Source organism: Hyperolius riggenbachi, chromosome 8 (assembly GCF_040937935.1).
Source record: "Hyperolius riggenbachi isolate aHypRig1 chromosome 8, aHypRig1.pri, whole genome shotgun sequence".
In the NCBI taxonomy this organism is placed as follows: domain Eukaryota; kingdom Metazoa; phylum Chordata; class Amphibia; order Anura; family Hyperoliidae; genus Hyperolius; species Hyperolius riggenbachi.
This window is the reverse complement of record NC_090653.1, coordinates 282,789,180-282,802,860: the sequence shown is the minus strand read 5'-3', so window position 1 is coordinate 282,802,860 and position 13,681 is coordinate 282,789,180. Positions and strand designations below refer to the sequence as shown.

Sequence of the window (13,681 nt, the reverse complement as noted above, 5' to 3'; positions counted from 1 at the left end):
CCATTCCCCACCCCTCCCCCCATTCCATCACCACCCGACCCCCTCTCATTCCCTGCCCCTCCCCCATTCCCACCCAACCCGCCTCCCATTCCCCAGCCCTCCTCCCATTCCATTCCCACCCAACCCTCCTCACATTCTCCACCCCTCCCCCCATTACATTCCCACCTAACCCCCCTTCTATTCCTCACCCCTCCCCCATTTCATTCCCACCCAACCCTCCTCACATTCCCCACCCAACGCCCCACCCATTCCCCACCTCTCCCATTCCCCACCCCTCCCCCTGCACCATTTCATTCCCACCCATCCCTCCTCCCTTTCCATTCCCCTACACCCCTTCCATTCCCACCCAACCCCCCCTCCCATTCCCTGCCCCTCCCCCCGAGCTACCTGCATGTTGTGTGCGATCTCCTCTCTGTCAGACAGGATCTGTGACAGGTTCTTGGTGCCGAGGACGTTACGCAGGGTGGTCTGGGCCAGAAGCCGGGTGGCGGAATCTGCATTGGTGATGTTGGCAACAGCAAGAGTTGCGTTCTGCACCCGGTAATAGACCACTCCGTCCACGCTGACCGTCACCGAATCCTTCGTCAAAATCTGAAATGAGAAATCACAGAATTAGGCGGGGCTTACGCGCATATGTAAACAAGCGATTTGTGTTTTTTTCCGGAATGGCGTTTCGCGCACATGTAATGCATTTCAACGCAATGCATTTTTGTGCGTTCATTTGCTATTTGCAATGTTTCTACATTACGTGTTGTACGACGGGTCTGCTTTTTCCTGTGTGCGCCATGCAAATTGCGTTTCAATGCCAACGCGTAAAAATCACGTTTTGTGTGAAAAATCATGAAAGATTTTTAACATTAAATGAATTCAAAAAATTTTCATGAAATTGTTAACTTTTCATGTAAAATACCTGACTAATTATGGAAAAATCCCAAAACTAAAAATTTGCCTATGAATACATAAAATAAAAAATAATTGCAAAACTGCGCAGCAAAGTGCGTCCGTTTCCACTATGCTGGCGTTTCTTGTGAGACGAACGCTGGCACTTGCTGTGATGCGTGAACGCATCGGAATCCCTCTAGCCATGCAATGTGAGACTGTAGGGATTCGCGTGACACGAGTTTTATTGCTGCATGCTGTCCGTTCTTTTTCCTGCAAACAAATCAGATTTCGCCCTATTGATTTCCAAAGGCTGCGTTTACCTGTCCAAACTTCCAGCAAATCGCTCCTAGTGGAAACAAGCCCTTACAAAAGAATTCCCGAAAACTCCTAACACTAATCTGTGCACGTGGTACATCACACAAAGAAATTGCTAGAAGTGAGAGATCTAAGGAGGCTGCCATATTTGTTTCCTTTTAAAGCAATACACATTGGCTATCAAAAAGCATGTGCGGTAAAAAATCTGGGCAGAAAAATACCGCATTTAGTATTCATGTGTGCTAATTCATAAAAATCTTGACCGGTGCTGTAGAAATGTGGGGATTTCTCAAAGCCCAGCTGTTGGTAACACTGTTACAACAGGTTCTCCCTGCAGAGACAGCATTACAATAAAAGAGGCATCCCCAACTTCCCTTTAGATGTGCAATTTTTTGTTATACTGCCTCTGCTTGCCCTGAGTCTGCGCTGAATCAATCTGTCTATTAGTCTTTCTAAACAATCTATGTAATTGCCACAGCTTAGAAGAACTTCAAGAAACTTTACACATGCCAGGTTTTCTGATGTGAAATACATTTGAAAACAGGTACCCAAGAGGTTAAAAAACGCAGCCTGGGGTATTCAGGGAAGTCTTATTTGTTCCGCTCTAGTAGCTGCTGTCTGGGAGATCTCCATTAACTTCATTAACTTTGCTCTTATCGCTCTCTTATCACCTCTTCAAAGCAGCCATTACCGCCTGTTCTAATCTTTACGAATTGAGATTTATTTATTGTATTTATAAAGCGACAACATATTACGCAGCGCTGACATTTACTGACATGCGTTGATGTAATCACCGCACAAAGCTGTAATTTACCTCACAGCTCTGTAATCGTAGCTTTCCATGCGGTAACAGCTTTTATGAATTGACATTTACAGACACGTGCAGGAGGCGTTTACAGCATAAGTCAGTAATTTTCCTCACTGCTCGGTAATTGTAGCTTTTTATGCGGTAACAGGGTTTATGAATTTACATTTTCCTGAGGACTCTTTCACACTAGAGCCCTTTCCCTGCGTTTCAACGCAAAGTTGATACTTTCCGTTAACCCAGGTAAAATGAGAGTCCGTAGACTTTCATTTTACCTTTCACACCAGACGCTGCGTTTTGGATCAACGCACCCCGATGCATTGAACCGCCGGGAGCCGGCGTTTTCCCGTCGAGTTAATAGCTACCGTGGCTGATTGCGTTGCACCGCCGACACGCCGCCGACCATCAACGCGTTGGCTAATGTGGAAGAGCCCTAAGTGCTCGGTAAAGTCAGCTGTTTTCTGCATTACCACATGCGGTAATGCTTTATGAATGACTAGTCTACCTAAGCCCGTTTAAAAACGGGCTCTAGGTAGTGATTTAACCGTGCCACCGCCGCCAGTCAGTGCGCGTGCCCGCCGCCCGTGCGCGCACCCGCCGCCCTGCTCCCTGGTCTCACCTCCCGTCCCAACAGCACATGCACAGTACAAAAAAGACTCAGACGGACATACAGGGAAAGATGAGGACGCAGGGACAGTTACAAACAAACACATAACATTTACATCGCGCTTTTCTCCTGGTGGACTCAAAGTGCCAGAGCAGCAGCCACTAGGGCGCGCTCTATAGCCAGTAGCAGTGTTAGGGAGACTGGCCCAAGGTCTCCTACTGAATAGGTGATGGCTTACCGAACAGGAAGAGCCAAGATTCGAACCCTGGTCTCCTGTGTCAGAGGCAGAGCCCTTAACCATTACTCCATCCAGCCACACAAGGTTTTATTGTATAGGATAGCCATTGTCTGGCTGTCCTGCCGATCCATTGTCTCTGATGCTTTTAGCCACAGACCCTGAACAAGCTTCAGATCAGGTGCCCTGAGTTTTCGCATCCTAGTTTCTGGTGTGTGATTCAGTCACTACTAAAGGCTAAGAGATCAGCAAGGCAGCCAGGCAACTGGTATTGTTTAAAAGGAGATAAATATGGCAGCCTCCATCTCCTTCTTAACTCAGGTTCCTTTTAATTTGTGGAAACCGGTTACGCCTACAGCACTGGCACAACTAGGCACGCGCCTGGTGTAATCAGTTAAAAAAGTGGTCTTCGCTTGACCCAAATATACCACGTGTCCTTCTACAGTAGATTGTCTCACACATTTAGAAGACTCTGTATTTCAGTGAACATATGAGCATTGATATACAGCAAGACACCCCCCCCCCCCATTCCTTATCTGGTGCCAGAAACATGTTCTTGCCAGTTGTTGAGGCATCTGACTGAAAAAGCACAACCACCCTCCATTAAATACAGGGAGTGCAGAATTATGAGGCAAGTGGTATTTTTGAGGAATAATTTTATTATTGAACAACAACCATGTTCTCAATGAACCCAAAAAACTCATTAATACAAAGCAGAATATTTTTGAAAGTAGTTTTTAGCTTGTTTTTAGTTTTAGCTATTTTAGGGGGATATCTGTGTGTGCAGGTGACTATTACTGTGCATAATTATTAGGCAACTTAACAAAATATATATACCCATTTCAATTATTTATTTTTACCAGTGAAACCAATAGACCATCTCAACATTCACAAATATACATTTCTGACATTCAAAAACAAAACAAAAACAAATCAGTGACCAATATAGCCACCTTTCTTTGCAAGGACACTCAAAAGCCTGCCATCCATGGATTCTGTCAGTGTTTTGATCTGTTCACCATCAACATTGCGTGCAGCAGCAACCACAGCCTCCCAGACACTGTTCAGAGAGGTGTACTGTTTTCCCTCCTTGTAAATCTCACATTTTATGATGGACCCCAGGTTCTCAATGGGGTTCAGATCAGGTGAACAAGGAGGCCATGTCATTAGTTTTTCTTCTTTTATACCCTTTCTTGCCAGCCACGCTGTGGAGTACTTGGACGCGTGTGATGGAGCATTGTCCTGCATGAAAATCATGTTTTTCTTGAAGGATGCATACTTCTTCCTGTACCACTGCTTGAAGAAGATGTCTTCCAGAAACTGGCAGTAGGACTGGGAGTTGAGCTTGACTCCATCCTCAACCCGAAAAGGCCCCACAAGCTCATCTTTGATGATACCAGCCCAAACCAGTACCCCACCTCCACCTTGCTGGCGTCTGAGTCGGACTGGAGCTCTCTGTCCTTTACCAATTCAGCCACGGGCCCATCCATCTGGCCCATCAAGACTCACTCTCATTTCATCAGCCCATAAAACCTTAGAAAAATCAGTCTTGAGATATTTCTTGGCCCAGTCTTGACGTTTCAGCTTGTGTCTTGTTCAGTGGTGGTCGTCTTTCAGCCTTTCTTACCTTGGCCATGTCCCTGAGTATCGCACACCTTGTGCTTTTGGGCACTCCAGTGATGTTGCAGCTCTGAAATATGGCCAAACTGGTAGCAAGTGGCATCTTGGCAGCTGCACGCTTGACTTTTCTCAGTTCATGGGCAGTTATTTTGCGCCTTGGTTTTTCCACACGCTTCTTGTGACCCTGTTGACTATTTTGAATGAAACGCTTGATTGTTCGATGATCACGCTTCAGAAGCTTTGCAATTTTAAGAGTGCTGCATCCCTCTGCAAGATATCTCACTATTTTTGACTTTTCTGAGCCTGTCAAGTCCTTCTTTTGACCCATTTTGCCAAAGGAAAGGAAGTTGCCTAATAATTATGCACACCTGATATAGGGTGTTGATGTCATTAGACCACACCCCTTCTCATTACAGAGATGCACATCACCTAATATGCTTAATTGGTAGTAGGCTTTCGAGCCTATACAGCTTGGAGTAAGACAACATGCATAAAGAGGATGATGTGGTCAAAATACTCATTTGCCTAATAATTCTGCACTCCCTGTACTTACCTACAGAGCCCCTGGTCTGCATCTTCTACCCATCATGTAGCGGCTCCTATCTTCCTAGCGTCCTCCATGTATGGCTGCCGGCATGTCACCTGACCTGTGTTGGGTCATGTGAGGCCGGGAGCTGTGCATGGACGCTAGAAAACCGCTAGGCACTACAGGAAGGGTAGTAGATGCCGCCAGGAAGCTCGGTATGTATTTTATGTTGGAGCAGAGTGTTAGGTACATGCAGATAGGCACCAGGTATAACAAGTTAGAACTCTTAACTGAAGAAAAACATGCAGAGTTAGATCATACACCACCATCGAGAATGAACAGAGAGAATACAGGAAATGACAATCCCATAAGGATTACTATCACGTTTTACACAGTGACATCATTTGGTTGCTTTACTATACTGCAGTTTAAGGTAATTATGTTGTTAAACCTCCAACATTTTATGCCCTGCAGACCCCTCAAAGCATTGCCCCCCTCCCCCCGGGCATGCTGGTTAGTTGAGATTTCCAGCCGCCTGAGTTGCGGAAAACGGAGACTGTGCTGATACATATAAAATGTAATAAATTGTCCGTACACAGCCCCTCCCTCGCAGAAGCCCCGCCCTCGCAGCAGGCCATTAGGATGATACATATAAATTGTAATAGAGTCTGTGCACAGCCACGCCCTCGCAGAAGCCCCGCCCACACAGGAGGCCATTAGGATGATACATATAAATTGTAATAGAGTCTGTGCAGAGCCACGCCCTCGCAGAAGCCCCACCCACACAGGAGGCCATTAGGATGATACATATAAATTGTAATAGTCTGTGCAGAGCCACGCCCTCGCAGGAGGCCGTTAGGATGATACATATAAATTGTAATAGAGTCTGTGCACAGCCACGCCCTCGCAGAAGCCCCGCCCACACAGGAGGCCATTAGGATGATACATATAAATTGTAATAGAGTCTGTGCAGAGCCACGCCCTCGCAGAAGCCCCACCCACACAGGAGGCCATTAGGATGATACATATAAATTGTCTGTGCAGAGCCACGCCCTCGCAGGAGGCCATTAGGATGATACATATAAAACATAATAGGGCCCTTTTACACTAAGGGCCCGTTTCCACTATCGCGAATCCGCATGCGGGCCGCACAGCCAATACAAGTGGATGGGCCTGTTTCCACTTGTCAGTTTTCCTGTGCGTTTTTCTGTGCAGGGTTTTTCTGCATGGTACAGCCCTCAGAATTCGCCTGCGTGTGGAATGCAGGCGAATCGCACGCAATGTATTTAATAGGGAAATCGCATGCATTTTCCCCATGCGTTTTTTGCCGCGAATTCGCATGCGATTTCGCATAGGTACCCATGTTAATTCACACAGGCAGTGACATGGTTAAAATCGCATCACCCTAACCTATGCGAAATCGCGGCAAAAAACGCATGCGGAATCGCACCCGCATGCGATTTGCCTGCGGTGATTCACCAGCGATTCTGCAACGCTATAGTGGAAACGGGTTGAAACTGAAAGAAAACTGATTTTCAAAGTAATGCCCATGTTTTCCTATGGCACATTTTACACTAATGGTGGCCATACATGATACAATAAAAACATTAAACTTTCTTGTTTATTCGATCTAAATGATCGAATCGAATGAAAGTTGAAAATATTTTTTTTTTTTCGATCAAGAAATTCGAACGATTATCCGGGTTTTTTGAGAAAAATCTGATCGGACATGCTGGAAAAATCTTTATATTCGATCTAACGGAATAATCGAACTAAAAAAAATATATAATAGAAAAAAATGAAAAATTGTACCATGTATGGCCACCTTTAAAGAGACTCTGAAGCGAGTCTAAATTCACTTTTTTAACTTATAGTTATGTTAAGAACTATAATCCCTGCTAAACCGCTGCTATCCCGCGGCAAAACGAGGGGTTTCTACCCCCCAAATCCCCCTCTGCAAAATCCATGACTTTCTTGGTTGTGGATTTTGCTGCCCAGGGAGGCAGAGCTTTCAGCTGCAGCTCTGCCTCCATGCGTGTCCATCTGCCAGCGGATCTCCGCCCCTCTCAGTGAAGGAAGATTGAGAGGGGCGGGGAGAGGCGGCGATCAGCCGGGATTGACACGCTGAGAGGCAGAGCTACAGCCATAAGCTTGGCATCTATGAGGAAGCGCTTCCCGGAGGTAGGAGAGGGGATTTGGGGGGTATAAACCCCTCGTTTTGCCGCGGGATGCGGCGGTTTAGCTGGGCTTATAGTGCTTAACATGGCTACAAGTTAAAAAAGTGAATTTAGACTCGCTTCAGAGTCTCTTTAACTGAAATCTTGTACCCAATGCACTGCTATGGAAAAAACACATACCAACGCGCACTACCGCATACTGACTGATTAAACGGGGCCATAAAGAGTTCATACACAGCCCCGCCTTTGCAGATGCCCCGCCCTCGCAGGCCATTAGGATGATGCTGGTTTTGGCATCGCAGCCTCAGATGATAACAGAACAGGAAGTAAATATTTAGCTTGAGATTCCCATCATCACGTTCATTAATTATCCAGGAAATCTGCAGATCTGAGATCTCCCACGAGGGCAGCCAAGAAGCGCTCTCACCCCATTAGTGGCCTCTGACGGCGATCGGCAGCTGAGAGGGCTCATAATGTGAGGCATTTCAGGGTGACAATAACGGGAACGCCCTTCATTAGCGGGAGTTTATTCCATTAGACACAAAGACGATAACGATGATGAATTCTTACAGCTAATGGAGAAACATGGGGGCAGCGCAACTTCATCACATCATGTACAGTATGTCCCACCCCCCACTCAGCCAGAATAGGAAGACCCCATGTGTGGGTAGCCAGAGAGCCCCCCATGCAGGCACCCAGAGAGCCCCCCCTGCAGGTAGCCAGAGAGCCCCCCCCATGCAGGTAGTCAGAGAGCCCCCCATGTAGGTAGCCAGAGAGCCCCCCCACATAGGTAGCACGGTGGCGCAGTGGTTAGCTCTCTCGCCTTGCAGCGCTGGGTCCCTGGTTCGAATCCCAGCCAGGGCACTATCTGCAAAGAGTTTGTATGTTCTCTCCGTGTCTGCGTGGGTTTCCTCCGGGCACTCCGGTTTCCTCCCACATTCCAAAAACATACGGATAAGTTAATTGGCTCCCCTTAAAAAATTGGCCCTAGACTACAGTACTTACACTACATAATATAGACATATGGCAATGGTAGGGATTAGATTGTGAGCTCCTTTGAGGGACAGTTAGTGACAAGATATATATACACTGTACAGCGCTGCGTAATATGTCGGCGCTATATAAATACTAAATAATAATAATAATAATAATAATAGGTAGCCAGAAAGTGATAGGGGGGACACATGCAGAGTATGCAGTGGGAGCAGTTAACTCACCTCTCCGGGATCGACAGGCACTGCATCTCCTTCCTGGTCCTAGGCTCACTGGTAACAGCACCCCCTATGATGACATCACAGGAAGTAGATGTGGCGCACGTGGATCCCGGAGAGGTGAGTTAACGTAACCACTCCTGCTGAACACTCTGCATCTGCCCTTTTCCCACACACACCAACGCACCCCTGGTGATATTCCACACACCCTTAAAAATGGGCATGTGCAAAGACTCAGTCACACTGGTTTAATGCTGGCTCATTCAGGAGCAGTCTGCCGTTCCCCTGACAATGTGGTGCCCCGAGCTGAGCCCTGTATGCCCGCCCATGAAGGGGCTTACCTCTTGTGGGGGGATGTCAAAGGAGATGGTCCTCATGTCCACTTTGATGAAGCTGTCAGTGCATGGGAGGACAAAGAACAAGCCTGCAGAAGACAAAAGACACATTTCATAAAACACCAGCAAGTTCCAAAGCCAATAACAGGGGGTGACTATAAACAGACTAAGGGCTCTTTTCCACTATGAAATGCGATTGCGATCGCGATTGCGATCCCGATCGTGATCGCGTTTCAATTTCCACCATACGATTGCGATTGCGATTGAGCTACTATACTCATTATAGTCCAGCTCAATCGCATACAAAACGCAGCAGGACGATGATTGCGCTTTGACCAAAATCGCATCGCAATCGAATCGCACTAATGGAAATTGCTGCTGCAGTTTCCATTAGTTTAATGTACCTTGCGATTTGCGATCAGAAGCAAATCGCAGGCTAGTGGAAAAAGGCCCTAAGGGCGAAATTCAGCATGGTCACACCTGAGAGATCAGAGAGGAAAGGCAGGCGATAGGACAAGAAGGGTCACCTGACTACACAGCCAATAACAAAGGGTGACTATGAAACAATTGAGGACTAAACTCCGCATCACCACACCTGAGAGATCAGAGAGGAGAGGCTGGCGATAGGACGACACTGGTCACCTGACTACATAGCTAATGAGCTATGAATGGGGGTCATTCGTTTACTTATACAAAAACAAGAAAATTACTACTTATTAAAAAGGTGAAAAACCTCATGAGAAAGAGACTTAGTAAGGAACTGCATCTGCAGAAGATGTCAGTGCTATAGGCATAAATAATAATAATATGGTAGGACATTTGACTATGACTATGGTAGGATGAGATTGTGAGCTCCTCTGAGGACAGTCAGTGACATGACTATGTACTCTGTAATGTGCTGCAGAGGATGTCAGTGCTATATGAATACATAATAATAATATGGTAGGACATTAGACTATGACTATGGTAGGATTAGAGTGTGAGCTCCTCTGAGGACAGTCAGTGACGTGACTATGTACTCTGTACAGTGCTGCAGAAGATCTCTGTACAGTGCTGCAGAAGATGTCAGTGATATATACATACATGATAATAATATGGTAGGACATTAGACTATGACTATGGTAGAATTGGATTGTGAGTTCCTCTGAGGACAGTCAGTGACACGACTATGTGCTCAGTAAAGTGCTTCTGAGTATAATCCCCTGTCAGCGTGCACAACCACCTCCACTTCTAGCACAGTTCCATTCCTAAAAAAAAACATTAAGTAGCAGTTTTGCACAGTTGGAGTGAGGTGGATTGAATTTACTAATGCTGTACAGCATGACCAAGAGCCCGTTACTCTTTTTTTAAGTGGTTTGCTGCAGCCCTATAATCTCAACATCAGTTGCTTTTGGAAGACAAACAGCTAAGTGACCATCTGGCCGTTCCCTCATCTGATTTTACTAAACAAATACCATGAAAGCAGGGATATCGGAGTCAGGGATATTGCTTCTCTGTAGGAAAATCGGAAGTGTAGTGCAAACCCTCCAGAATGGAAAATGACTCCTCTCGAGTCACATGTCTGAGGGACTTTGCACGAATTCAGAAAGTTAAAGTGAACCCAAGGTGAAAGAGATATGGAGGCTGCCATATTTATTTCCTTTTAAATAATACCAGTTGCCTGGCTGTCCTGCTGGTCTATTTGGCTGCAGTAGTGTCCGAATCACACCAGAAACAAGCATACAGCTAATCCAGTCAAACTTCAAGTCAGAGCACCCGATCTGCATATGCTTGTTCAGGGGCCATGGCTAAAAGTATGAGAGGCAGAGGATCAGCAGGCCTGCCAGGCAACTGGTATTGCTTTAAAAAGGAAATATATATTGCAGCCTCCATGTAACTCTCACCTCGTGTTCACTTTAAAGGGCGCCATATTTATTTCCTTTTAACCTCCCGGGTGATACAATAATATCGGCAGGGGGTGGCGCAGCACTTTTTTTTTAATCATGTAGCTAGCCCAGCGCTAGCTACATGACAGCCACTGTGCAGCGGCATCCCCCCACCCCCTCCGATCACCTCCGGCGATCAGAGCAGACAGGAAATCCCTTTCAGAACGGGATTTCCTGCTTGGCTTCCCCCATCGCCATGGCAATGATCGGGATGACGTCAACGACGTTGTGACGTCAGAGGGAGTCCCGATCCGCCCCTCAGCGCTGCCTGGCACTGATTGGCCAGGCTGCGCACGGGGGTCGGGGGAGGGCGCGGAACGGCGGGTAGCGGCGAATCAGCGCGGAACGGTGGCGATCGGTATATACATGCAGCTTGCAAAGTGCTAGCTGCGTGCAACAAAAAAAAAAAATTATGCAAATAGGCCCACCAGGGCCTGAGAAATCCTCTGCGGCGGCTTACCCCGAGCTCAGCTCGGGATTATCGCCCAGAGGGTTAAGCAATACCAGTTATCTGGCTGCTCTGCTGATCTATTGCAGTAGCATCTGAATTACACCAGAAACAAGCATGCAGCTAATCTTGTCATTTCTGACAATATCAGAAACACCTGAACTGCTGCATACTTGTTCAGGGGCTATGGCTAAAAGTATTAGAGGCAGAGGTTTAGCAGGGCTGCCAGGCCACTGGCATTTCTTAAAAGGAAATAAATATGGCAGCTTCCATATCCCTCTCCCTACAGTTGTCCTTTAAAAGGGAATTTAAAGGGGTATGTGGAGGCTGCCATATTTATTTCCTTTTAAACAATACCAGTTGCCAGGCAGGCCTGCTGATCCTCTGCTTCTCATACTTTTAACCATAAACCTTGAACAAGCATGCAGATCAGATGCTCTGACTGAAGTGTGACAGGATTAGCAGCATGCACTGTTCATTTAGCCCTGCTCTATGCTGCAAGGATCAACAGAAAAAGATACATTTGATCCTTTACTTTTTATGGGCCTATAAGGCTTATCAAAATAAAATAAAAGTACAAAAAACAGGTATAAAATATAGCTTTTAATTACAATATTTGTGAAGTGACAATAATAAAAAGTCCTTGAATCACATTTAGTTCCACACGACATAGCCTAACGCACGTTTCGCGGTCTTGAATGCTTCTTCTGAGGCATCATTTCACCAAGTTCATACATCGTGAGAAGGAGAAGTAAAAAGACTGAATATGGAGTTCTAATGTACAACCGTATTTGGGATGTTCCCACTTCCCATCGTTCCTATCGTCCAATCCGCATGCTATCCAATCTGTGGTATATAGCAAACAGTACAACTGCAGCCGGGATTCATTGGCATAAAGTCAATATAAATAAACACTGGCAGTCAGTTTGTGGGGCGGTTGCAGCGCAGACGATAGCGCGGCCATATTCTATGTTTTTACATCTCCTTATCACGATCTATAAATTATGCCTTTGAAGATGCAGCCATGTTCAAGGCCGTGAAACGTGCTTTAGGCTATGTCATGTGGAACTAAACGTGATTCAAGGATTGGGGGGGTGCGAGGCTGGGATGCACTGCGCAGAGGAGCACGGCTGGCCAAATTAGCGGAGGCGATTACAGGGGAACTGAGCAGGCGGGGAGGACAGCGAGGGAACCCACAGACCATATGGGGCAGGAGGAAGCCCAAGGCAAGTATAAACGCTGCACTATGTACTATCTCAGGTGAGCAACTGGGGTTTCCCATGATGCATCACTCCTGAATATCTCTTTATGCCCTAGAGGTCATTTTGGCGAGCGCACTACACCACACCTGACCTTGGTGCCGCCATAGACATAATGTAATAATGTCTATGGCCACACAAGGGTGCTTCAGGGATCTGGCAATCGCTGAATCCCAAATGCTACAACTCGGAGGGGGAAGTAGTAATTAACGCTACCCAGAATTTGTGCAGCCGCAGGAAGAGCCTTCATTCGTCTCCCCCTGTAAACACAGGATGTTACAGTGGACCTGAACTCAGAACTTCCTCTCTGCTTTAAAACATACACAACAGCATAATAACCTTTAAACAAAAACATTTCTGTGTTACAGCTGATCCTGCAATAAATCTGCAGCATGTTTACTTCCCGATTCATGGAAACAGACATATTACCAGCTTGTGCTTTCAAATGAGCTAATCTGCCATCTCTGCTGTGGCAGTCATGTGACACAGGAGAGAGATCAGACACAAATGAGGGGGAACGAAACAGGCTAAACTCTCTAAATACATACAGGGTGCATTTTTATAGGTTTTCCTTCTGTCCTGTACAAGAGTTCAGGTCCACTTTCAACCTATGTCTGCTTCCATAAAAGCAGGAAGTAGACATACTGCAGATTTATTGCAGGATTAGTATCGGCTGTGACAAAGAAATGTTCTTTTTTTCTTTAAGGCTAATTTCACACCAGGACGTTGCGTTAGAGGGGGCGTTAAGGTCGCATAACGTCCCCCTAACGGAACGCCTGGTGGTGCTAGATCTGGACGTCAGAGTGAGCCGCGTTGTGCAGCTCACTCTGGCGTCAGTGATGCCGTGATGCGCACTCTTGTGCGCATGCGGCATCACGTGGTCCCGCCGGCCAATCGCCGCACAGAGCGGCTGCTCCAGGAAGTAAACACTGCACGTCATAACGTGCAGTGCATATTAATTAGCCATGTGCCTGGCCGCTCTCCGCTCCTCCCCAACATTACTGAGCATGTGCAAGCAGTCTAACGCGGCTCAGCCGCGTCCAAAGTACTGCATGCAGTACGTTGTCTTGTGACGCAGCGTTACACTGTAACGCAACGTCCGCACTGTGAACAGCCCCATTGATTTTTCATTACTGTGCGGTGGGCTGCGTTACAGGCTGCTCTAACGTGCGCCTGTAACGTCCCACTGTGAAACCAGCCTAAAGGTTATTATGCTGTTGCTTATCTTTTAGAGCGAGGAGAAGTTCTGAGTTTAGGTTTGCTTTACGAAGGCAATTATTTTTCACCCATTTTGTTTTTAGAGGTTTTTAAATTGTATAGTATTGATCAATAAAGG

The 13,681-nt window shown here is 46.5% G+C and overlaps 1 protein-coding gene across 7 annotated transcripts in view; it reads right to left on the bottom strand.

Moving 5' to 3' along the window:
- The window catches only part of STOM (stomatin), a 155,006-nt gene that overhangs the window by 18,972 nt on the left and 122,353 nt on the right, over window positions 1-13,681 (bottom strand). For all 7 annotated transcript variants that reach the window (XM_068249041.1, XM_068249043.1, XM_068249040.1 and 4 more), the window contains 2 exons: window positions 8,720-8,802; window positions 388-591 (listed from right to left, as the gene is read on the bottom strand). In XM_068249041.1, the coding sequence (XP_068105142.1) occupies window positions 388-591; window positions 8,720-8,802 (287 nt within the window). The remainder of the gene's footprint in view (window positions 1-387; window positions 592-8,719; window positions 8,803-13,681) is intronic.